At 38.7% G+C, this 26,912-nt stretch overlaps 2 protein-coding genes across 3 annotated transcripts; one reads left to right on the top strand and one right to left on the bottom strand.

Annotated features, from left to right (window-relative positions):
* Positions 1 to 3,315: 3,315 nt before the first annotated feature.
* mtpn (myotrophin) lies at positions 3,316 to 23,994 on the top strand. The gene is made up of 4 exons (XM_082510761.1): positions 3,316 to 3,687; positions 6,812 to 6,925; positions 7,787 to 7,870; positions 22,578 to 23,994. The coding sequence occupies exons 1-4, from the start codon at positions 3,616 to 3,618 to the stop codon at positions 22,662 to 22,664; spliced, it is 357 nt and encodes a 118-aa protein (XP_082366887.1). The 5' UTR covers positions 3,316 to 3,615; the 3' UTR covers positions 22,665 to 23,994.
* On the bottom strand, positions 8,580 to 26,912 carry LOC309692359 (uncharacterized protein). Of its 2 annotated transcripts, XR_014272287.1 has the most exons (4): positions 26,200 to 26,912; positions 25,223 to 25,476; positions 24,588 to 24,655; positions 8,580 to 8,602 (listed from the first exon to the last, which is right to left on the bottom strand). XR_014272287.1 is itself a non-coding variant. In XM_082510756.1 (2 exons), the coding sequence occupies exon 1, from the start codon at positions 26,760 to 26,762 to the stop codon at positions 26,244 to 26,246; it is 519 nt and encodes a 172-aa protein (XP_082366882.1). In that variant the 5' UTR covers positions 26,763 to 26,912; the 3' UTR covers positions 25,454 to 25,484; positions 26,200 to 26,243. The 2 variants fall into 2 exon arrangements, 1 of the variants encoding a protein (XP_082366882.1); XM_082510756.1 differs by lacking the exons at positions 8,580 to 8,602; positions 24,588 to 24,655 and having other exon boundaries at positions 25,454 to 25,484.

A 26,912-nucleotide genomic window follows, 5' to 3' on the forward strand; every position in this document is an offset into this window, starting at 1 on the left:
CCTAAACTATTTGAAATAAAGGTAACAATCATAGAACGTGTATTCATTTACATTTTTTCCCATATTTTAAAATAAGCATGAGCAGTAATGTTTTTCCTGCATCTTACATTTAAATTTAAGGCATTTAATGTGCACCAGTGAACAGCTGGAAACTGGTTTTATGCAACATACTGTCTGGCAGTGTGGTTAAACCTTTTTTATGGTTTTATCTTAGGAGAAACATAAATGGAAAATGGGATTGAGGTAGCTGATTTACATTCACATGGTGAGGGGATTTAAATTTGAGATGCTAATCTAGAGTGTCAGTCTGAAGTTAAGTAGAACACATTTTTTTCCAAGCTTGATAGGCTAAAGTGTTATTATTTAAATTAAAAATGTACTTGTGGAAGTTCTTGTCTATTCTTTGCTAGATAGCGTTCAACAAAGTGTTCGTGCACAATTAGAGACCCAAAATGTACAATTTTAACTTTAAAGCATCAATTATAATCTCTCGGTGAGGAAAATAGTCTTCATAAAATGGCAGCATTTGATCCATGAAGGAATGTCTAATTGACTTACTGCAGAGGTTATGTGAATTAATTATTATTCAAACTGACTGTAATGGCTGAGTGTTCTTGTAGTTATGGGGAGGTATATGTGCACCGTTGACTGAGTATTATCCCCATGAATGTTTTGAAAAGCTAGAGAGGAGGGAGAATGTCTGGACAGTTTAATGGACACAGTTGCATAATGTATTTCTGCAGCCTGGGCTGCTAATAGACTGAAAAATGGAGGTGCCATACTGTCATGCCTATGGATAGAATTACTTTAACATGTCTGTCGGGTGGAAAATTCCACTCTGGTGCTTGTACATTAAAGAAATGTGCAGCACTCTCACAAATTTGGGCCTCCCTTTTGACACAGCTAAAGTATGTTTTTATGTTCTCTTTAAGTATGGTAAAAGTGTAATTTAGATCTTTATTACAAATAATGATTAATCGAAAACCTGGAGGATTTTATTAATTTTCTATCCAGCTGTGGGTCATATGAATTGAGGATATGTGATGAAATGCTTAAGCAGTACATTCTTCAGCACCATTAGTATGCAGATGTCATCATTATAACCGTGAATACTTGCAACTGACTATAATTAATTTAGACTTCACATGAATTTGTAGCCCATTCTGGGATTAATTTTAGTCAAGTTCTGTGTGTCACATTAGCATGGGGAAATCTGGGCAATACTCATCTCTGTCCTTATCAATTATTAGGGTCTAAAATCGGTTGCATAGACTGGAAAAATCTGATTCTTATTGTCACTTAAAACGGTTTTAATAATTGTGTTTCAGCTACAAGGTCTGTAATATATAGATGTACATATTGGAGAGATGATGGATACTATGCGAGGTACAGTGATAAAGGAAAGAGGAAGGCAGAGCACTTAAATTTAACCAGCGGTGTTTTAATTCACTATAGCATTTTCTTAGAATTGTATCTTTTACTGTTATCTTCTTCGTCTAGACTAGTTCCAGGGAAGTGATTTCATCAAATGAATGTGTGACAAGACTTTTGTCCTCACCTATATTTCACAAAGATGGTACATTGGAGATTATACACTTAGTTGGTTTCACTGGAAGAATGAAAGCAGATGTAGGTGTCTCTAGTGGCTTAATAGGCAAAGAGGCAGTTGTAGGCTTTGAACTTATTGCTCTGACCTTGAGCCTTTATAGATTAAGGTTATGTAATGATTGATCTTTCTACCCCTTTGGAGTGTTGCTTTCTGCAGCTGACCCTATTCATCAGGAGCTGATGGAGCTATCCTTAAATGGCATAGGTCAGAATACGGATAAATATGCAACACATGCTGCGTTTGTTTTCACCACTGCCTTAAAAAGTAATCATGCACAGCCATGCTCACGTAATAGGAAACATTCCTCAGGGATTTTGATCCATATTGGCATGATAGCATCACACGGTTGCTGCAGATTTGGCTGCTGCACATCCCATTCCACCACATCCCAACGGTGCTCTATTGGAGATAGATGTGGTGACTGTGGGGCCATTTAATTACAGTGAATTATATACTTTAATTATTTATTTAAGCCAGGATGGGCCAGTGCGTTCCTATTATTTATGCCAAGCTGACCTGACAACGATTTTACAATCTTTTATTGTTCAGTTCTGCTGAACCCCTGTCAACTGCAGCCTCAGTTTCCTGTTCCTGTTAGCTGACGGCCAGTGTAGTTGTCTGCTCTTCTGTATACTTTGGTTTTAACAAGTAACAGATGTGAGTTACGGTTGCTTTTATATCAGTAGGGCCATTTTCTTGTGATCACTGGCATCAACAAGCCATTTTTGCCCAGAGAACTGCCATCCACTAGATATATTCTCTGTAAGTCCTACACATGCTTAGCAATTTCTCAAATACTCACAACAGTCATGGCATTAAAAATCATGCCATGATCAAAGTCACTCCAACCACCTTTCTTCCCTATTCTAATGCTTGATTTGAACTTCAGCAGGTCATCTTGAACAAGTCTGTAGGTCTAAATGCGCTGAGCTTCTGCCATATAATTAGCAGATTAAATATTTGTGCTAGTAAGCAGGTGAACAAGTATACCTAATAAAGTGGCTATTAAGTATATGTGACGTCTTTCTTTTTTACATATCTTCAGGTGTTTTTTGTGTTCTAATAATAAACCACTTACATGTGAAGATAAAAAAAAAAGGACTGCTTTAAAGTGGAAATAATGTAGCTCAAACCCAGGCTGTGCTCTGAATAAAAATTAAACTTATGTTGAAGGCCATGTCAGTTCACAGCAATTTGGAGAAAAACGAATATGGTGTTTGGTCATAGCTATTTAAAGACATGTGAAACTATAATTTTGACTTCCCTTGGTTACTGTGGCGCTATGGCTTAACATGACAATGTAAAAAGAATGTAATATAGTTTGCATTTGGATTTTGTAACTAGGCATATGGGTTTGTTTTCTTACATCGTTAACTGTAGTGGAGTTGAATGTTTTTGTCTGTTTATTATTTCTATTATTAAATTTTTTCAGTTAAACATTTCTGAAAAACAGTGAAACGGTGTATACTCAGATGTGAAGACAAAGTGCGAAAAAACTTAAATGCAGAACCAGATAAGGAACGAATTTCCGTTTTACTTTACATGGTAACATAGAAGCTTATTTAATTATACTTTTCTGTATATGTTTATTCAGGAACTGTAAATAATTGTTACAAATTAGGATATTCAAAAATCCTGACGAGTCATATGCGTTGCATTAAGTAACTCCTTATCGTCACAGAACAGCATAAACTTCTCCATAAATATTCTCTTCCGGGTAACGGCATCGGAAATATTTCTGGATTGCAGAAAGGCGGATACCTGTTTGCTACTTTGCCGTTTAGAACTTTTCGTGAACCATTTTTCCCCGTCACTCGTCATTGAGTCGCCATATCGAACAAAAATTATTATTCTGAGTATTTTTATTTAGCTGAAACTGTATTAGCCTCGACGAGAGTAGTAGTTTTCTAGCCTCAGCTAGCTAACTTTTAACACACTAGCAGATAAGTTGTCAAACCCCCGGCAGTACAACAAGGAAGGTGCAACACCGAACCGACAACAAAAAGATGTGCGATAAAGATCTGATTTGGACACTGAAGACCGGGGACCTGGATGAGGTCAAAGCCACACTGCAAACGGTAATTTAGCTGTTATTTGACTTGCCCACTGTTGTGCTTTTTTTGACTACAGTCAGCATAGCTAAGGTAATCAACGCTAGTTCGTAGAGCTGCTAGCGAGCTAGCGTTAGCTGGAGTTGGGCAATGTTAAGTTGGGTAATCCAGAATTGAAAAGCTGTTGGGACATTCTGGGTCTGTAACATTAACGGTAATGTGTGCACCTTTAAACTGGCTTTAATTCGTCTTACGGGTAACGAGACGTGTTTAAAGTTAATCCATTATCACTTTCCGCTGAGAGCAACTTGTTGGTTAGCTAACCAACTATGGTATCTGTTGGTACGTAACACGGGTAACGGCTCTTGACACCAGTAACAATGTTACTGTAACTGGGTGTTTTAAGCACAGTATGTACGTTACTAGAAAACGCATATTACAGTCTTCTATAAGCGTGTTGTTAAGAGAGCTGAGGCAAATGTCTAGCTATATGCTAGCGGCTAATCGAGCAGACAGGGCCAGTGTCTAGTCAGCTTTACTGGGCGGTGGTCTCAGCTGTAGTCTAGGAGATGGAGGCTTGGCTAACAGCAACTGCAGCGTTCGTTAATGCCAGCATGCTCTTTTTGGAGCAGCCTGATGAGAAGGTTTCTGCCTATGCTTACCACGCAGAGATGTTTCTGTAAAACAGCTACCTTAGGAAACACGCCTGCATTCGGATTTTGTAGTTGGGTAGTAGCTGGATAGTTTTACTGCCACATGATTTACACTCAGTTGTTTCCCACAAATGACTAACTGAATCTATATTTGCTTCCTCATAAAGTAGAGCTCACTAATGTGTTTAAATTGTAAAATGCTAGTTTCCAATGTAAGTTTTACAATACGTGAAACTAGTAGTAGTAGTATTTATTTATTGTCATTGTCATATACATATATATACATAAACTACATATAGTTTTTGATCAAACTCTTAAAGACTGATAATGCTCAGGATGTTGGTGACTTTTGGGAAGACAGAAGTGTTTTCTTTTTTCTTAGTGTCTTGTTCTATTTGTGTCATCAACTATTAATCACGTGTTTGTATAAATGACTGTTTACATACACTCATCGTGATCGTCATGGTAATTTGGTACTTTTAACTATTTATTTCAACTGTTCTTTTTCTAGGGTGGAATAATTTTACAGCATACAATTTTCCACACAGGGTCAAAACTATACATACCGTCTCCAAGTATGTGACATATTTTAAGATTCTCTTACATACAGCAAAAGAAGAAAAAATTAATTTATTTTTTAGGTTGTCTGAGGTAACGCTATACTTGTTCAACTTGGCACCATAAAGTGCTTGCCACTGTTTCTATGTAGTCACTGATAGATTTCTTTTTTTTTTTCCTTTTTTTTTTTTCACCTTGAGTCTGTGACGTCAAGAAAAGCACAAGTTTTTAGACACAAATAACTGTCCTGTTAATAATATGTATTAATCAAAGGAGCTTGCAAAGAAAAGCGTCTGGACTTCTTTAAGTTGCTTGAAGACGTTTCACCTCTCATCCGAGAAGCTTCTTCAGTTCTAAGGTCAAATGGCGGCGAATCCCAGATTTGTCTGCCATTTGACCTTAGAACTGAAGAAGCTTCTCGGACTGATAATTTTTGCTGCCTAGTTCCCACATTACCATTATTATTATTTTATTAGTAGCCATACCGAATAACCTTCAGTGTTCCTGAAAGGGCAGCTTTAGTGACCTCTTCAAATTCCTGACAAATTGTTGTTCAGTGTTGTGCAGATCAATTACTTGAGCTGCCAGTGTAGGAGGGACTGTGTGAAGTTTTGTGTGCGTGTGTTAACTGCAGGAGGCGAAGACCGCACTTTAAGAACTGTTGATATAAACCACCACTACAAATGATTGACACGAGCTCATGATTACAGTTGGTGACTTCTGAGAAGTGAGGTTTCTTGTGTTCAGCTGTAATTGTGTCATTGACGAAACATGTAGATAAAAATAACTAACCTTTTTCTATAGTATAAATGGAGCACGTTTAATTTTATCAACCACTGAAAGTAACATTTAAACATTTTTAGAGAAGTTTGAGGTTTGATATCAATCAGCTACAGGACTTAGCAAGATGAGAGGTAAGGTCAAACATTGTGTTCAGTATGCTGAATTTGACCTACAAGGATGTTTTTGATAAGGCAGTGCTGCGGTGTGGATTCTGTTTCAGAAATATCTAGTGGTAATAGAACAGAATTTGTGTGCAACTGACCATGTTCATCTGACCCCAAGAAATGGCAGAGTAAAAAGAAATGTGGTGTTTTGTTTTTTTTCCAAAGTGTAACCTTAAGGTTTTAGGTCTACATAAAACTGGATTTATTTTATGTACAAGATTATATTGAGTCCTTTCACAACAGTTATTTCATGAAACTAAATATATATGTGACATTACTGCCATATTAATTCAATGTGTCTGCTTCGAAAAATTCATATTTGGAGATCCGTAGCAGGTTGAGTCTTCATTTTATGCTTTCATGGTAAATATTGTAGCAAATTTAATGTAGGAATTAGAGTCAGGAGATGACTATAATATTAATAATAATGTAAAAACTTGAGGTCATATGTAATCTCATACAGTTTTGATATCAATAATGCACAGTATTTCTCAATGCTGTTTGCCTAGTCTGTCCATTTTATTGCTATCTCATTAATGTTGATCTTAGTTGCCCCAGGAGAACCAACACCTGAGCCTTCATCCCCAGCTTAGGTGTTTATAATATGAAGGTCTTGTGTTACAAGATATTAATGCATCTTCTAGGGCTTCCTATACTTCTATATTCTTGATAGTATACCCATTTTTCTGAGCTGATGAATGCTTTTCTTGCTTGACTTCCCTTCGTCCTTATACAGGCAAGTAATTATTCATATACTTCTGGGGAAAAAGTCAGGACTGACAGCCCTCGCTGGGACCAATTTGTGTTTTATTATGGGTCCAAGCAGCAAAAAATGATTTAATAGATGTTACCTTCTTTTGAAGGGCTTTGATTTGTGTTTTCTTTTTTGTTTTTGTCTTGTTTTTTTTAAACTAAGAGACACCATACTGGCTTGTGGCAATGCCAAGTTAGGCGATCTCATCCCTGTTAATGTGTACTTTTTCCCTTCTCTAGGCTGAGCATGTGAACCGGACCCTCGATGGTGGGAGGAAGCCGCTGCATTATGCTGCAGACTTCGGTCAGACAGATGTGGTGGAGTTCCTCATTTCTAAGGGGGCAGATATCAATGTAAGAGTTACAACTATCTCAGCTTCATTCTTTTTGCATTAATTTGCCTACTGCTCAGCACTACAGTGACCACAAAAATAACAGAGCCTGTGTCTCCTTCCTTTGACTGTCTAATGTCTGGTTAGAAACAAACCATTATTTGTGTAAACAAAAGCAACCTGGCTTTAATAAAACGGAGTTTATCATATACATTTCTACCCACTGTTCATTGGCTGTTTTTTACCAGTGAGTTGGCCAGGCCTCAGCAGGGGTTTTTTATGGGTCATAGTGGGCTTCTCATGAGACGCACATAACCACAATTGATCCGCTTGCAGTTAGGGCAGTGAGTCTGTGTTGCCTTACTTAACAGAGGTCTATGCATTTCCTGTTATGCTTAGTAAATTAAGCCCCTCTTAAAAAAAGTTCAGTAGTAGTTCAGGTAATCTTCCTTTCGTGTGAGGCTAAAACCTCTTTGAAAGCCCCAAATTTTCTATGCTAGAAAACCCCTTCTCACATTTAACCTTGATGGCCCCTTGAGGCTTGTAGTTTCAGAAGGTGTGGTAGTGGCCTGATTCAACAAAAGTCTTTTAAATTGCTTTTTACCTTGAAAGCATCATGTGTTAGTAATTTACAATGAGACATGGATGCTTTAACTCTAATGATCAGGAGTAGGAAGTCTCTAAATCTTCATTGCACAGGAAGACTCACATCAGCACGGTGCATCTCACCCTCTGAAAATTGGTATCTGCAAATCAAAAGACTTTTTTTTTCTTTTTAAAACAAGAGTTTAAAAGTGTAACAATATACAATCTTTGCTTTCCCTCCAAAGACCAAAAGTCTTCTTCTTCTCACTCATTCCTCTCTCATCCTCTTCTTCCACAGGCTCCAGACAAACATGGGTTTACTCCACTGATGACTGCCTGTTTTGAGGGTCATCTCTCATGTGTCAAGCTCCTGTTAGAAAAGGTTGGTGCCCTGATTGCGTTCATGTATGCGTATGTAAGCATCTGCACAAAGGAGTGCACTGGTGTCTTTCACCCACTAGTGCATGCTGATGTATCAGTGGTTCCATGTGAGCCATGAGTGCTGATGAGGTAACTCATTGGACAAAAAGCCCTTTAACACATTTCTATGGAGGCTGTGCTGGAATGTTCATAGAGCATCGCAGACTGTCGCTGCTGTGCACTTGCTTTTTTGTTGTTTGTTTCTTTCATTCATAGGAGCACTGCCGTTGGCTTCATCTAAGTCTCTGCTCCATCCCTCCACATTAGCCTCCCTAAGGTGTTTAGCTCTGGAAGTACCTTAAATGCTACTTGGGTCCAAAAAAATACATGCTGCTATGTGCAGATCTAGTCACAGCTGTGAGGAGAGGCACAGAACAGAGTCAGGCACAGCTGGCATTGGCTGTAACACTACAACATAATAACAGGAATACTATAATAAATGTCCAATCTATCCAGCGTCATCTGGCCTTAGAATACACATTTCTGCAGTTCCTTCACAGTTAGACAGACTCATTTGTAAGTGGTGAGCTTTCTTTTACAAAGTCAGTGTTTCTTCTTGCATGTCTTACCTGAATGTTAGACTCAAAAGTGTATGCACTCCTGGCATAATGACACATCTTCTACCCATCAGGACAGCTGTAGCTACTGTTTCACTACTGACCAAATGAGCCCGACTGCAGTTGAATTGATGGCCCTGTGGAGGATGAATGTCACACATTCATTTTAACACACACATATCTTTTTCTGTGTACCCCTCCACTAGGGGTGGGCGATAGAAACGATATACGATAGAAACGATATAAATTTGGCCAACGATAGAGATTTTGACTATACCGCTCTATCGCGATAGCGCATGTTGATGATGTCATCAAGCTGCGCCTGTTTTGGTTTAAAGCATCGCAGCGGCTAAAACCATTATCACCTGCAAATTATGCCAGGCGACAGTCATAGCAAAGAGATGAGGCACTTTTGAAATATGGGGAAAGCCAAAAACTGCGCTTCCTTCACTTCCGTAACATTGATTCATTAATGTTGAATTCTCTCGTAGCTTTTCTATTCCCATGTTGTTGCAGTATATTAATAACTCACCTCATATTGTGGATGAATAGTCTTAGTTGTTCTCCTGACTGACGTTTGCCCCATGTATAGCATCCTGCTATACGATTGCATTTGTCCCTGACCACCAGAATCCCTCACGTTAACTTTTAATGAGTGGAAAAAAAGTTGGTGTTCATCCTTCAGCTTCACTGTGCTAATGTTATGCTAACATAGCTGTGTCGCTAGCAATCACGTAGCACAACATTATATACCAGGTAGTCCAACTTCAGTAACCCTACAAACGCCACTGCTGTTTAGTTTTCTGTCTTCATTTATTTTGGAAGTGGTAGCAGAGCTGTACGTTTTATTTAGTTTCAAAAATCTCTCAGTCAGAACATGGTATGTCATGTTTAGGTGGAAACTAGGGAGCTAACTTCCTTTCTAACTTTTAACTCCGTTAAATTTAATAAATTAAATGGATGTTAAACTTAATTGTTACACCTGCTAAAGCAGCAACGCTGATGATTTTATTAAAGATTAAGGAATTTAGACAGTTTTTAACTCTTAGTGTTCGTTTGACTTTGGGACCTGAAGGGGGAGTTTTGGACCCAGATTACTCCGCAAAGCTCCTCACTACGGCAGCCGTAATGCTCTGACAATCCATCAAGCAGTGCGGCTTACCAAAGTTGTACTAAAATATTTTTTAACAGATTTCTGCACGCCAAAATCGGTTCGAGGTCAGTAAGCACAACCAGAATTCATACTGTCGTGAAATCAATCAATGTAGAGCAGTGTCACAAACCACGGAGGCCCCAGAAAAGTGCAATCAAACGATGAGTTTATTAACAGCCCGGAGAAAACATCAACATATGTCTTCTAACCAAAATACATGTTGTGGATACTTATAAAGCAGTGGGGTACACGCCCCCCCATGGCGTCAATGACAGATTAAAATAGGTTCCAGACATTAGTCACAGTTAATCGTACATCTTTAATAGCTATAATCAGACATAGAACTTCTCTTTTCTATAACACCTTCCATACAAAGTAATAAACTTCAAGCCCTCTGGGTCTCTGAGGCTAATTATTGTCTCTGGTCGTCTGTTACCAAGTAGAATAAAATATAGTAAGACACCAAATGAGTTGAGGCCTCAGGCCGGACACATTCCTAGATTATATGTATTATATGTACTGTAAGCATGCATTGCAGTTATCCTTCTATGTTCTAGTTTCCCTCAGCATGTATCACCTGGACAGTCATGCCAGTGAAGCTTAAGACCCTTAATGAACTGAACATCAACTCAAAATAAGCACAGATATGCAATGTGTATAAAATACTTCTAACCGTACTTGTAATAAAAGTTAACATAATGGAAGGATCCTCAAATGGACATCTTCAATAAACAACTGTAATGCAGTATCAATACTGTGAGAAATATTATTAGATGAAATAATGCTGTAAAGAATGTTATTAATGCAATTATAATGATGCAGATTATATGGCAGCAATAAAATAATTTCTGTATCTCCACAATACATAAGGCACACTCTCGATTTTTGAGAAAATTAAAGGATTTTAAGTGTGCTTTATAGTGTGGAAAATACGTTATACAGAAGAAAAGAATATCGCGATATATATCGTTACCGCACATGCTTCAAATTATATCGTGATATGAACTTTAGGCCATATCGCCCAGCCCTACCCTCCACCTTATAACACTCATGATGTTTTAAAGAAGCAGGCAGGTATATAGTTGACTGGGTCCTCTATCTCGGTACATGTTTATTATTAAATTTAAGTGGGGAAAAAAAAGCTTATTTGAACAATGATGCAAAGAACATGGATGTTTCAGTCGGACAGCTTAGCTTTGTAAATGTGCTTCAAACAAATGTGTCATTTTCCAAATTTCAAGCCAAACTATAAAAATTGACAAAAGTACACCACCACTGATTGAGTGGAGTTTACATTGTGGAAGACTGCATCATGTCATGAAAAAGCATCATTCAAAGGCTGCTCCAGACTGTTATGTGTATATGGGAAGAATTCAGAGAGAGAGTGAGAATCAGGGGCCTGAGGGTGAGTGAGCAGCTGTCTGTTTCCAGCCAGGCTTAATGAGGCAGGGTAAATGAAAGCTCCTCTACACAGTTGTTTCACAGTAGCATCAAGTAATGGGAAGTGGGGAGGGGTCACACTACAGAATGGGGAAGTCACTTTTTGCAGTCTTTACAATCTCATTGCCAGCAGCCAGACAGACTTTTTAATAGGTTCACAGGTTGAATGGGACTTTGAAGAAGGCATTTTAAAAGAGGAAACCATAATCTGTATATGGGGAAACAACAGTGTTTGGTTAGAGAGGCATGGTTGTGGTATGCTCCACCAACTGATTTCAGTTAATCAGCTGTATTAGTCCTGCATTTTTGGCAGCGCAGCTGCAAACTCTGTCCTGCCTATCAACAAAGGCACCAGAATCTTGTAACTAGTCAGCCAAGAGCGGAAAACTGTTGTCAGCTGGCAATCAGCACTAAGATAAACTGAAGGAAATAACGGACAGGAAAAAGAAACTATATACAGCAAGTCATTTGCTATAAAAGTTGCTAGCATGTCAGCACGCATTTGACATTGCATGTTTCTGACTTAAGTATACATTTGACTCAGAGCTTTTTATTCCTACCATAGACCATATTTGTATCCAATGAGCTATTATTTAAGTATTGAAAGATGACACGTTATAGAATGATTTCTTTGCTGAAACTAAGCGGTGTACTTCAAGTTAAGATCTGAGCTGTCACTAGATGATGCATTTAATGTCCCTAAGAGTGTTAATATCACACAGCCACATTTCACTTTCACATTACAATGAGAAATTTGGGTTTTAAAAGCTCATTTTGTCTCTTTAAAAAAAAGACTTCATTATTGGCATTTATTTTCCTTAATTTCTTCTGCTGCCAGTCACAGAACATCCTTCTGAGAGTCAGAAGCTCTTCTGCATTTAAAATAGGCAGCTGTATCATGTAGTGCCTCATCTTTGTAAATCAAAGACCTTTGGGTAAGTTTTGTTTTAGAGAGGGATGAAAGCACAGCAACTTAAGAAAAAGTGTGTGAGTGATTTATTACACAAGTAAAATGAGTTTTGTTATGACAAGGACTATGACGAGGAAATATGAATAATTTTACATTGATTGTCTTGTTTTCATAGTCATTGTAGATCACAATTGTAAATTTAAACTGAAGTCTCATGAATTATCCAGCTACTGGTAGACTTTCAAAAAGCTAGTATCATATCGGACAAGACAGGTGGTCCTAATTCATCACAGTTCTTGATTTTATAATAATTCCAACTAAGTACCATCAATAATTAACACTAGATGCTAATAGTTGCCACAGGGAGCAGGTCTCAGTATATCCATATGAAAGCTTTGAAAACTTCCCATGTATCCCAACATGAGATTAATAGATATTTCAGAGCTACACCAATGATAGTGCTAGTGTAAATCCACTCTGTCTGGCAGCACCTGTAGCTGTGCACAGCTGCCACATTACACTGGATAAAAGGAGCCCACTGAGAATACTGAATTGTGACTGTTGGACTGTCAGACATTCTTGTGTTGGCAGATTAAAAATGGCGTGGTTCCCTTGTGCATCATGGAAGCTGACCCCTGCCCCCAACTGTGTGCCGTGTTGTTGTTGTTAATGAATTATGAAAGGCCATTATTACCCCAAAGGTGACCCAGCTGTAAGATCCTGGCCAAGAGTGCTGACTACAGCCTGCAAAGACCAGCCAGTAAATTTTAGGTCAGCAATAAAAGGGCATACACACACATTTTTCTTTTAATGGGAACTTGCTATTGTCTAGGAAGAAGTACAGTACTGTTTGAAGTCAGTACCTGTTGTTTTTGTGTCTTTTACATCCCTAAAGATTTCCTCCTTTTTTCTCTCTGCCCTTTATGCAAAGAATGGATGGAACATTTATCCTAACTATATAGATAATATATATATACACACTCTAGTATAAAACATCTTTCACTTGTCACTGAAGTGTTTTTGTTTTTTGAGGGGGGTAAAAGTGCACACTTGCGGTCTTTATTGCTTCATATTTTGAGATTACCATAAACTTATAAAAGGATTTTATTAGAGGTGGGAATCACCAAACATCCCACGATACGATATTATCACAATACTTAACACACGATACGATATTATTGCAATTTTTTAAAATATTTTGCGATATTCAGATTCTGTACATAAAGGTAAACTTTATCAATATTCATTTTATCTAATATCAAAGTCTCACACTCAGTCTTTCTCTCATTTCAGTCAGTTTTATTGTTGACAAACTGAACAGTTTGTATTACAGTCTAGTCCAACTTAACTGAATGCAACCATCTGGTACAATTATAGCTATTCTGAACTATGCAATTTATGAAAACTATGCAGCCCCTTCAGCAACTGAAGAATTTGAAAGTAAATTAAAACAAAATATAATTTTACATTAAATAAAAAAGTTTTAAACTTAATTAAAATAAAACATGTCTTAAATTAAAATAAGTAAACTGTCATGTTTATTGCTGCCAAAAGAAAGTTAAACACATTTGGACAGTGAAGGAATGTCAGGATTCTTGCTCAGAAAAAGGATCAACATGCTCTGAAGTCAGAGCACAAAAACCTTTTTTGTAACAAAATATCGATTTCTGCTGTCCCTGTATCGATACATTATTAGCAAACAAAATATCACGATACTACACAGTATCGATTTTTTTTCCCCCACCTCTAGATTTTATTTCCCACCCCCCACCGTATCTCACCCAGAGCCTTTCTGGCACATCCTGTTGTAATACATGTATTGATCTTATCCTTATCGCTGGGTGTTAAAAATTTGCCCTTTTAACTGCTCAGTAATGTTTGATTGCGGACAGCAGGTCAATAGTCTGAAAATCTTGTGCTTCAAATAGGTTTTGAGTGAGGCTTTGGCTCAATATTTGAAGACTTATGCATTCCATTCACAACAGTCATAATGAAAACTTAATGGACATTTTGGCATGTTGGTGGCATTATATTACTGACCCACTGCTGCTTTGTGTAGCTGTATAATCCAGGGTGATGATGTATCTTATTTTGACTGGAGACACGCTGGGAGTCTATTCTTGTTCATTAGTCTGTGTCTCAATTGGCCATCAACGTCTTTGACTGGCTAGTGTTTGGACAGTGAGGTGATCATGTGGGGTCATTATTCAAGTTGAGTAAAGCTCATTACTCTAAGTGGTGTCAGGAGCGTGCCAGTGAGCTGCTTGGCCGTTGGGGTAGCGTGGTGTATCCTGAAAGGCAAAAAAAGGAAGACTGTGCCAGCACTATTACTGGAACTCGACCATAAATACGGATTTGAAGCATTATCTCTGGCATGGCTCCAGTATACACTTTTTGACAGTATGTTTGGTGACGAGAAGGTAATGATTATGAGAATGGTAGAACCTAAAATATAGTGGTACAAATTATGCAGTTGTGTTTATTATATAGAAGTAGGGCTGTGCGATATGACCAAAATCTCATATCCCGATATAAGAATTCTATCGTCCCGATAACGATATAAATCACAAAAATTTAACATTTTCTGTAAATTCTGTGAATCTCGGGCAACTCGTCTTGCGGGAAGTGTTTCCGGCTGCGTGTCATGTAGCTGGAGTCGAGTGTTTTAACTGATGCATGAAACTATACATTTTTAGTAGGGGTGCAACGATACTCGTATCAATATTGAACCGTTCGATACAGTGCTTTCGGTTCGGTACGCATATGTATCGAACAATACAAATTTTTAAATTAATTTTATCAACTTTCCTTCTGATGATGCTGTCTGTGCTGAGCGCTGAGTGGATCTGCGCTCGACAGTGCAGCCTAGGCGGAGTAATCGATCACAGATCCACTGAGTGCGGCACAAGCTAGCGAGACAGAAGTTAAGCTCTCCTTGCAACATGGCAAATTGAACCTCCCCCACCCTCATTCAGATGTGGCCTTTGGAACTATTTTGGTTTTCATGTGAGGTATGACCCTGAAGGTAACCGCGTCATGGACAAAAGTAAAACAGTATGTCAGATGTGCCACGCAATGCTCAATTACATGGGTGGGAACTACTGCGTTAGCGCAGTTAGCTCGTTAACACGTTGACGCTGTCCAGCCCCACGCACGGGGCAATCCGCGGTAGCTCGTTAACGGAGATTTGCCGTGTTGTGGCGTTAACGTCATTCCAGATTAACGCTGACAGCACTAGTGGGAACACAACTAGAGATGGCACGATACCACTTTTTTATGTCCGATACCGATACCATAAATTTGGATATCTGCCGATACCGATATGAATCCGATATAGTGTTTTTTAATCAACAAAACTGTTTTTTAAATATCTTGCTGCATTTTGTATAAGTTCATACTCAAGTTTAAAACAACAACTACACTAAAGCTATTCTGTTATACCTGTATGCAAAAAAAAATATTTCATAGTTCAGCAATACTGATCAATCTAATAAACTTAAACCTACACCATCCTCCCTATTCTGGTATTTTAAAGAGTACTTAGCGTAAATATTAAGCAACCTAACTAATAGAGTTCCAACTCCCAGCAACAATAAAAATAAATAAATAAAAAATAGGGAACCACCCCTCACGCTCCACCTCATGATGCTTAATCGACGTAATCAACCTTAATTTGATGCAGTGTGAAAAAAAAAAATGCACAGAAATCAATTATTTTTCAAAATTATTTTTCAAATATTAAATAGATTCATCATCTTTCTTCAACAAAATTGCAGACTGCACAGATGGTACCTTCCCAAAGGAAAAAGTACTATAGCTTACTAGGGTATATATATTAGACTTAATAGTTACTATATACAGTAATTGACTTCTATTCATTTTACATCAAATTAAAACTTTGGGTGTCAGATAATTATTTATTAAAAGCTAGACATTTTAAATGAGAATAAGAAAGAAAAGTATGTCTTTGTGCCCCCTTTTTCCCTGTTAATGCCCTATCGGCCCCCCTGGCTAAACTTTGCTAGATCCGCCCCTGCACAGTTACCAGCGTCAGCTACGTAGAAAAAGATCCTGGAGTAGAAAGTAATATTAAATACATTCTAACAATAGCTGATCAAGCTTAAACGTGCTGCTGTTGTTCAGCCGCTGGTTTCCTCTTTCTGGTGCAAAGTGGGCCAAAAGCAAACTAGAATCACGGACTCGCGACAGAAAAGCCGATCAGCTGATCGTTAAGCAGTTTCATGATTGAAGTAGCAGCAAGAAGAGGCAGTCGTTTGTTAAGCTTAACGCAGGAATGCTTTACAAACATTCAGAGATGGACTTACACACTTGCTTTACTTCTCTCGGGATAACTTTATCGGAGATGAAATGCCGGGTTGCTAGCGAAGCTCCACATGCTATCCAGACCACCGACAGGTCCCGCATGCCACAGCCGCTCTATCACGTGATGCATACTGCTCCAACGTGCTAACGTTCTGAGGTGAGTTACGGGGTGTTGCAAGTTTTGTGAGGTGCTTTCGTGATATTTAATGGATCGGATTACATTTTTTATTTTTCTCCGATATCCGATCCAGTAATTTAGGTCAGTATCGGACCGATACCGATACGTAATATCGGATCGGTCCATCTCTAAACACAACGAATATGACTGCACATTTACGCTGACATCATCCTCGTGCAAAGATAAGTGGAAGCAGACAAAAACAACAAGCAGGCATGCTACAAACTTTACCCGAGTCATTTAGACAGCTGTTAGCACATGATTCTCCTCATGGGGACCTGATATGTTTAATATGCTGCTGAGAATATAGCCCAGAAGAAGTGCTTTTGAGTTAAAATATATATTTATAATTTTAATAAATGACAAATTAAAAAGGCATGAACATTTTTTTTGTATCGAAAAAATATCGAACCGTGACACCAAAGTATCGAACCGAACCGTGAATTTTGTGTATCGTTGCACCCCTAATTTTTAGATATAAGTTGTAAAGGCCGCCGTTTTCTTTGAGTATTTATTACACGGCATGCTGCGGGGAAAAGCCTGTTCTAACGTTTGAGTCTAAGGTTTATTTTTTAGCACCTGATAGCTCCTTTTTTAATTCTCATCCGTAAATAATCTTCTCTTTCACGTGATTCCGTTTATTTTGAAAAGTCTCAACAGGATCTTGAGCTTTATTGTGAAAGGTTTATGTGGTACATAAACAAGCGGACACGCGATGGTTTTACCGTCGTTATTGCTAAACACAACGCATAAAAACAGGTGCTTGTCCGTCCGTAGTGTGGTTATATAAAATATAAGAGAAATAGAGAACTTTAAGAAATTAATATAGCCACTACAGTGACCATCAGAACAATGAAAAAAGATTGCCACAAAGAGTTTATTTTGCGACACCACGAAACAATAGCGTAAAATGAAACGATAGACGTTTTTATATCATCATCCGATATATATCGTTATATCGAACAGCCCTATATAGAAGGCTTATTTGTCGCCATGAAGGCAGTGATTATTACTAAAGTCAACATGTAATGCTTTTTTTTTGCAATGTTGATGAGGTCTGTAGTAGGGCTGGGCGATATATCGAGTTTTTAAAAAAATATCGATATATTTTCATACGAGATATAAGATGTGACAACATCGTTTATATCGATATAGTCTATGTTACGTTATAATTATATTTGTGGAGCCGCAAGTTTGCCTCTCTTTCGTCCATTTTTGTCTCTACGCTGCGTTACTGGGCCTCGCCTCTCCTTCACTGAGCACAACTCCCCCCTCCCCCATAGCTTCACCTGCAGGCAACGACAAGATGAACACTGCAAATCTCTGTTAACGAGTTACCACAAGTTAGCATTACGGCTACCGTAATGGAGCCTCGCGGAGTAATACGTACTGTGCTTCAACGTAATATTACCGTATATTGTGTGTGTGTGTGTGTGTGTGCGTGTGTGTGTGTGTGTGTGTGTGTGTGTGGATCATAAATGGCACCTGTTAAGAGACACGGTTACAAAGAGGATTTCAAACTCCAGGCTGTCAGTCATGCAGTAGAAGTTGGGAACAGAGCAGCTGTGAAATCTGTCTGTCTTTGTTATTATGCTCAGCGTCTTTTAGTTTACATTCTGACTGCACAATTGTGAGCTTTTTGTTATGCACAAAAACAACATTGTGTTCTTTTATTTATGGAGCATTATTATTTAATAAATGCTGATAATTTATTTTTGAGTAATTTCTTCATGTACATCTATGCTGTATGTTAATAAAAGTGCCTGATTGACATCTGGGACACAGCTTTGACTAAACTCTCTTTTTGTTCTTACCTTATGGCTTTAAAAAAACAAAACATCGAGATATATATCATATATCGCCATCCAGCTAAAAAATATCGAGATATGAATTTTGGGTCATATCGCCCAGCTCTAGTCTGTAGGGTTGATTAAGTTTGGACTGAACCGACGACTAATGTCCTCTCCAGAGCTGGAGAAAAGGGAAGGGATAAAGAGAATCATCTCCATTCCTCTCCTCTTTTCCCAATAGTAAGACTGGGCAATATATCTTGTTTTTTAAAAAGATTGATAGATTTTTATACGAGAGATAAGATGTGACAATATCGTTTATGTCGATATAGTCTCTGTTGCGTTATAATTACACTTGTGGAGCCGCTGGTTTGCCTCTCTTTGGTCCACTTTTGTCTCTACGCAACGTTACTCTGTCCCGCCTCTCTCCTTCACTGAAAACAACTCCCCCCTCCCCATCGCTTCACCTGCAGCCAGCATCAAGATGCTGATAATTTATTTCTGAGTTTTTTTTTGTTTTTTTTTTAAATGTACATCTACACTGTATGTTAATAAAAGTGCCTGTGTGACATCTGCGACACATGGCTTTGACTAAGAACTCCCTTTTTGTTCTTACTTTATTGGTTTAAAAAATATCAAGGTATATATCGTATATCGCCATCCAGCTAAACAATATCGAAATATGAAGTTTGGGCCATATCGCTCTACCCAGTAGCACATCAGAGTAGGGCTGCCACGATTTGTCGACTAGTCACGATTACGTCGACTATCAAAATCGTCGACGACTGATTTAATAGTCGACGTGTCGTTTGAAGCTTTGTAAGATCGCAAAAGACGCAGGAATAATAGCAGGATTTAAGAGTGTAATAACGGACTGAAACAGAAGATGGCAGCACAGCATGTACAAGGATGCCAGCTGCCGTTAAACCCCGAAGAAGAAGAAGCAGCTGTGTCCCAGAATTCATAGCGCGGCCCAGCTTAGTTTCCAACAATGGCGGTAGCTAGTTAGTTTTAATATTACTCTTATTATTCTTTCTGGGTCACAAAATAAACGTTTAACATATTTTCAGGCGAGAATGTAGCTGTGTAAACCTCAAATATCTGCTCAGTTTATCAAGACACCACATATTTTCAAAAGCGCTCCGACATTTTCGGAGACGTCTGTTACCCACTAGCTCGATAGCTAGCCGGGGGCTAGGTCACTAGCGCCGTGAGAACACCGGACTCCCGGCAAATTGTTTTCAAACCCACCGCCGTCTTTCGCGACTCAGGTTAAATATATATGAGTCACTTAGATAAATTAAAAATGTTATTGTTTGGCTTTTTTTTTAGTATTTTATTTGTTTATTTGCTGAGATTAAAGTTATAGTTTTTACACAGCTGAATAAACGTCAAGCAGACAGCTGATTATCAGAAGTGTGAGATGCTGGAGAATATACTCCGGTGTCCTGTTATATTTTAGATAGCAAGGAGTTTATTAAACTTTACCGAAACAATCTGCAAATTTCATTAAAATTGAATAAACTATCATCTTGTCTTTATTTTTAGTTAGCACCTTAAAAGCTTAAAGCTGTAAGCTAATGATAGTTATATAAGAGCAGATGCTGCTGGTGCAATAAGCTGTAGTTTTACGTCCAGTGGATGATGATCTGATTAGTCGACTAATCGCATAAATAATCGGTGACTAGTCGACTATCAAAATAATCGTTTGTGGCAGCCCTACATCAGAGTAAGAGATTATGGTAATTGGTTATCAGGTACCTGGTATGCATGAATCTGCATTTTCAGGGAAAGTTAAGTGACAGAAGAACAAAAATTGTTTAACTTGTTAGAAGGAGTAGACTTTGAAACTGAGATAAATGAAAAAAGATTAAAACATTATTATCAGGGAAAAAAAATTTGTTTTTTGCCTGGCAAGCTGCCCTGTCTCTGACAAGATGAATTACACTGAAGAAACCCTTTGTTTATTTGCAGGTAAGGTAGGGGAGGGAAGTATTTTTATTTATTTATTTATTTAGAAATTGAAAGATCTGCCTACCAAAGCCATCATTTTGTTTTTGTTTTATTTTGGGGGTTTTTAACACTGCAGGATTTGATTAAAGACTCAATTTCACACAACTTCACTTAAAAAAAAAAAACGTTTGTCATTGTTTATTTTGTAGTTGATAATGTACAGCTTTTGTGTGAGATCAATTCTTCATTATACAATGAAGACTGGCCCCACTTAAAAAAATTTTTCTGCACAGACAACCAAATCAGTTATCATTTTGTTAATTAGTGAGCTTTATAGAAGCTGGTTGTCAGATTTTATTCCCCTTGAAAAGAGCTGTTCCACTGTTTCTCCTTGCATCCATGTTTTATGTCCCAGCTAAGACACGTTAGCTGTCAACCATCATCATTTTTAACAGACATGGGAGTGATGTGAATTTTATTATGTAATCCTTTGCAAGAATGCTTAAAAAAAAGACAATTTCATAAATTTAACTTAGTATCTCTAACAGGCATGTTTGATACCATCAGAATAATCAGATAAAATGTATAAAATTCACATTGAAAAAGTGAGAGAACAGGTCTCACTAGTCTTCATACCGCAAGTGTTGCATAACAGAGCTCTAACATGTTTAACTAGAGTGTTGACAGGAGCATTATGCCAAGAAATGTGAAGTATGTTCTGATAGGGGGGGTGCTATCTCTCATTTTGTCTTCCATTTCCTTACCAATTAGAGCTGTAGATGTGACAGGTTACCAACTCAACCCTGGTAAATCCCTCTCCTCGCTTTATGCTCTGTTGCTCTTGTGGCATGGAATTTGCTCCCAGATAACCATCCTCCTGCTACCGGGTACTCGAACTGGGGCACATTGTTTTTGATGCCCTGCTTCTCTACGCAACAATAGCCTCTCTCTGCCTTGGTTCTGTAAGCTCTTTTGCTAAGAGGCTAAACTTGGCAAGCTAAACAAAGGGACGCGTTTCCACTGCAAGGCCTTCCACTCCTACTTTGCCATTAAATCTGTTGTCACTACAAATGCATTAAAACATGTGGCCTGTTTCTTTCTCTCTCTCTTTGTTTTTGTGTGTGTGTGTGTGTGTGTGTGTGTGTGTGTGTGTGTGTGTGTCTGTGTTTTTTGTCCATACTAATCTAAATGGCTATTTCTTCTCCCATCTCCTTCACATTGATTCTGTTATCCCTCAAAGCTTGAATGGATTTGTGTCTCAGTGTGTGTGACTTCAGCCCCTCTTAGTCATGGACTCCTTTCCATTGATCTGATAGCCTCTGAATGTGGCAGCTTTATGTCTGAATGACCACCCTCACGACCACCCTCACTTTTCTGTAAAGATCTTTTATGCCACAGCCTTTCTGCGTCCCTAAAGCAGTCAACCAAGGGAAAGTCTTGTCCTTGTTGTGTTCATGATTGTCCTACATACCTTTCCTGTGTCCCTGAGTATGCAAGGGTTTGGCTGATGTAAAATTCATAATCGGACCATGAATGCAAGGCTTTGTTTGGACGTCGGCATGCCTGCCAGTTTGTGCTGGTTCTGCACTATAATTGAACCAAATATACATGCCTCTTCCGGGTGGACTCCCTGCAGCTTAAAGAAAAGTATAACAATAACTACACAGCCACAGTGTCAGAGTCAGCATACACATATTATCACAGCTCAAATGAGTAAGGGGCTAGTCTAAAGTAAGTCTTGTCTCTCTTCCTTTGGCAACTACCGTAACTTTTGTCTATGAGTTTTTCACTCATCTTTCTCAAAAAGTGAAAGATGCATTTGTACACCAGAACAATTGAACCTGTGAGATACTTTATAACTAACATGGCCTCTTTCCAGTTGAATCTTATCAACTGATTCCTGATGTTAATGATTTTGTTCATTAGGGATGTGTATGCACCCCCCCCAGACTGAGCTTTTCCCATTTCTGGAACAAACCTCTTCTGATTTCGCTTTAGCTTGGCTTCCAAATGCATCTACTCAAGGCTCAGTGCTTGGCCAACAGTTTTGTTTTTGAGTACACAGTTCAGCTCTGAAAACTAAATCACAGCTGGTGCAATTTGGGTCCAAAAACTATGCTTCGATTTTAATCCCTTGTTTTGGTTTCCTTAATCTTCCCAGTTCTTCAGATGTGGGTAAAACGAATAAGAAGTGTGTATGAAGGAGTTTGGGTCTGACTAGTTCTGTACGGCTCTTAAGTAGCCACGCAAGCTTTGGACATTGCTCACGGCGGCGTTATCAATGCACTATTTGACTGTCACGTTTGAGCAGATGTCACTAAAGTTTGAGGCACCAAGTAAACATTGTGTCCCCTCTCCTCCACAGGGAGCTGACAAAGACCAAAAATCACCAGACGGCATGACTGCCCTTGAAGCTGCTGCTACTGAGCCCATAAAAGCTCTGCTCAAGTAAGACACCACAGTGTGGGAGGTGGCTGGGCAGCTGTATGAACGGGCACTCAAATGGATGCAGTGATCTCCTGAGAGAAGATGGACTTACCCCTTTGACCCTGATCAACCTCTGTCTCAACAATGCTTTTGTCTGTTTGTTGGAGGTTCATTTTGTCTGTCTGGTGGTCTTCCTTACATTGTAATTTCTCTTTTCCCCAGGTTTTTGGGATAGGATTTTTTTTCCCCTTAGTCCTCTGTTTTTAGCCATTTAACAGAAGGACTTGTCAGTTATGTCTCCCTTAGGGACCAAACACTTGGGGAGTGCTCTTGAACCTGGATCTTAACACTGCTCAGATTAGTAACAGACTCTATAACACAAACACAAAGCTTTCATATACGAGTAAATGCACATCTTTTTCTTTTTTTTTCTTTTTTTTTTTTGCAGTTGTGTTGTAAAAAAATACTGAAATTAAATTGTAATGGATCAGTAGTGTGTTAATATTTTTACAACTTCACAGTTTAAGTATTTTATGGCCAGGGTTTCTCATGAACATTACTTGCACTGCACTATACTTGATAAGACTAAAAAGATTAAGTTTAATTATGTTAACATTTCATTATGTGTGGCCTCTTCCTGTACTTAAATTTTTTTTATAGATAGATCAAATTGTCCCTCAAATCTAAGCTTAATATTTTAGAGATGTTGGCTGAGGGAGCTGCAGAGGTCAGATTTTTCTTTTCTACTTGGTGATGTATCACTTACATATCAAATGGTGTTTTTTCCACAAATTTTACATCATTAAGGTATTCTCTATTCTTTGACCAATCACCATGCTGGCTAACTAGAATGACTTGAATGTTGCAATTTTCAAACGTGTTACTCAATCCCTTTTGAAGCAATGTTAACAGCACATAATAGGATTAGATATTTTAGAACTTTCTTCATTTTGCCGCCCCTGGGTGAGAGTTCAGAGCAAAAACTCCCTTTCCCTTTTTTTTTTTTTTTTTCCTTTTCTTGCAGCTTCTCTGAGTATTTTGTAACTAATGGGCTCTAGGGGTTGTAAGTGATGGGTTAATGGGAGTCAGATTTGAAAGTTGTTGGTAGGGTTTTTTTTTTTTTTAGGTTTTTTTTTTTTTTTTTATTCCCCTTGCCTTGTTCGTTTTTTCAGTTCAAAGCCCTGCCTGTTTTGCTGCATGTCAAAACTGCCTCTGCTTTTATGCTATGAAATGGTCACTGTCCTCTTGGTTGCTTTCAAACAAATTACAACAATGCAATAGACAAAAAAAAGAATGCTCTTGCTGACTTTGTTGTGACAAAAGTCTGTAAAAACAAATAAAAATATAAAAAAACACATCTGTCATCAGTATCCATTTTCCTTGTAAACTAGAGAGGGAAAGGGCGAAGGACTGTCAAAAAGATGTTTAAGATTAATGATGGGTCAGCTGTGAGAATGCTTTCTTTATTATCTAAAGCAGAAGCACATTTTCTGTGGCAAAACGCATTCCCTTAAATTTGTCACATTTCTGTTGTGCACTGTGGTGACCTTTAAGTTGGATTAGATGAGGGCATTACTGTGATTTTTATGCTGAATTCACTCAAGATGGGATTTGCTGACACCACAGTGCTGCTTGTAACAAAATCTTGTTGAGGTGTTGACTTCAGCAGAATGTTTTACCAAGAGGGATGCTCTTCACAGACTTGTTGATACCAAAACCACATTTATATGTGTGATGCAGCCATCAACACCTCAGCAAACATCAAAGTGATACGGTTCTATATTGGTGTTTTTAGGATTTGAAAGTTAGTATTACATTAAATGCATTATCTTGGGACTTGCAGAAACTTAACGTAATTTACTGATTTGTGCAATCAGCACAAAGAGCTTTCACAGTATAATGCCAAGTAATCAAACAGTCATTGATTGTCCTGGTAAAACTACCTTACCTTAAATATTACCTGCTGCATGTGTTAAAATCCTTGTGGCAGTAGAGTCAGCGCTACACAAGTAATGGCTGTAATAGAGTACAAGCACAGTAAACAGGATGAACTCTAGTTGCACTCATTTCTCTAACTTGTGATAATTGGTTAATAGAATGAATGAAGATCTGTAAACAAAGTGGGATAATTGGAAAATGAGCTAAAAATTTGAAACTAGTGTGCCTCTCCTTAATAGCTAATGTTAGAGTGCTCATCATCTTAGGCAGCTACACTATATTGTGAAATTATTTATTCACTCACCCAAATCATTGAATTCAGGTATTCCAATCACTTCCATGGTCACAGGTGTATAAAATCAAGCACCTTTGTGAAAGAGTCGATCGCTCTCATAGCCTGAATGCCAGTGTGGTACCATGATAGTATGCTACAGCTGCAACAACTCCAGTCATGAAATTTTCTCACTACTAAGTATTCTGCAGTAAACTGTTAGTGGTATTTTGACAAACTGGAAGTGACTGGGAATGACAGCAAGTCAGCTAAGAAGTGGTTGGCCATGTAAAATAACAGTGGGATCAGTGAATGCTGAAGTGTATAGTGCACAGAGGTCACCAACTCAAAACTTTTGGCAGTGTTCTACTCACATGGTGTATAATGCATGTGTGGTGTTGTTGACTTCGAATGAGGATATAGACAGGTGGTGAAAGAAATACTCCCAGGGATCTGCTGACACTCCTTTTATAGAGGAAACAAAGTAAGGGGGATGGCTCGCCCATCACTAGCAGCGAGGTTACTGAGATAGTTAGCCAACTTGCTGGTGGGCCACTGGAGTGGGTGAGATTGGCTCATATTTCCTTAAGGTCTAGGATGTTGTCCAAGTGTCTCGGTTGACACACCTCTGCAACACTGCATGGAGATAAATACATAACATAATTAAACAATAATTAGATAATTTCCTCAGGGATTAATAAAGTATTCTGATCTAGGGACGGTGCTTCTGGAGTTGCAGACTGGGGTGGTGGTTCCCATCATTAACCTCCTAAGACCCGAACTCTTCCACGACATGCATTTTTAATTTCTCTTTGATATTTGGGAATATTAGGGCCTGATGAATGTAAAAACAAAGAATTACCAGATTTTTTTTTTAACCTTATTTTTGTTTCTAAGAAAAATAAGATCCACATATGAGGATATTTGTTTAAAATTTTGATAGAACAGTAGCAGCATAATGTCCTCATAAATGGATATCAGGCCCATGTAGAGCAAAATTGAGTATTTTAGTCTAACCCAAAATGTGATGTCCACATATGTGGACGCCAGGTCCTAGGAGGTTAAAAAGGAAGTTTGGAGGGTGTATGCTGATTATAGGGGGATCACACTACTCAGCCTGCCTGGAAAGATCTACAGTAGGGGCATCTGCCTATTAGTTGAACTTAGAGAAGGCATTCAACAGCATCCCTCAAGGTATCTGTGGGATATGTCATAGGAGTATGGGGTTTCTGGCCTGTTGCTATGAGCCTTTTGATCCCTGTACCCCAGACTAAAAGGTTAGTATGCGTTGCCAGCAATATATATATATATATATATATATATATATATATATACATATATATATACACACCCAGCACGCCCCTGCGGGCGGTTTATCCTTCAAGCTCGGGTCCTCTACCAGAGGCCTGGGAGCTTGAGGGTCCTGCGCAGTATCTTAGCTGTTCCCAGGACTGCGCTCTTCTGGACAGAGATTTCCGATGTTGTTCCCGGGATCTGCTGGAGCCACTGGCCTAGCTTGGGAGTCACCGCACCTAGTGCTCCGATTACCACGGGGACCACCGTTACCTTCACCCTCCACATCCTCTCGAGCTCTTCTCTGAGCCCTTGGTATTTCTCCAGCTTCTCGTGTTCCTTCTTCCTGATATTGCTGTCATTTGGAACCGCTACATCGATCACTACGGCCGCCTTCTTCTGTTTGTCTACCACCACTATGTCCGGTTGGTTAGCCACCACCATTTTGTCCGTCTGTATCTGGAAGTCCCACAGGATCTTAGCTCGGTCATTCTCCACCACCCTTGGGGGCATCTCCCATTTTGACCTCGGGACTTCCAGGTTGTACTCGGCACAGATGTTCCTGTACACTATGCCGGCCACTTGGTTATGGCGTTCCATGTATGCCTTGCCTGCTAGCATCTTGCACCCTGCTGTTATGTGCTGGATTGTCTCTGGGGCATCTTTACACAGCCTGCACCTGGGGTCTTGCCTGGTGTGATAGACCCCAGCCTTTTCGAATGTTGGAACACTGAGCTACTAGTTGTTTCGCCGTCATTGTGGATGTTGGGT

The sequence above is a fragment of the Aulonocara stuartgranti genome, assembly GCF_965226115.1.
Source record: "Aulonocara stuartgranti genome assembly, chromosome: 17".
NCBI classification, from domain to species: Eukaryota; Metazoa; Chordata; class Actinopteri; order Cichliformes; family Cichlidae; genus Aulonocara; species Aulonocara stuartgranti.

Bases quoted from the DNA above. Each gene is read 5' to 3' on its own strand.
- mtpn (XM_082510761.1), top strand. From the start codon at position 3,616: ATGTGCGATAAAGATCTGATTTGGACACTGAAGACCGGGGACCTGGAT. The intron at 3,688-6,811 runs GTAATTTAGCTG...TCCCTTCTCTAG, and splicing joins TCAAAGCCACACTGCAAACG to GCTGAGCATGTGAACCGGAC. The intron at 7,871-22,577 runs GTTGGTGCCCTG...TCTCCTCCACAG, and splicing joins TCAAGCTCCTGTTAGAAAAG to GGAGCTGACAAAGACCAAAA.
- LOC309692359 (XM_082510756.1), bottom strand. From the start codon at position 26,762: ATGCTAGCAGGCAAGGCATACATGGAACGCCATAACCAAGTGGCCGGC.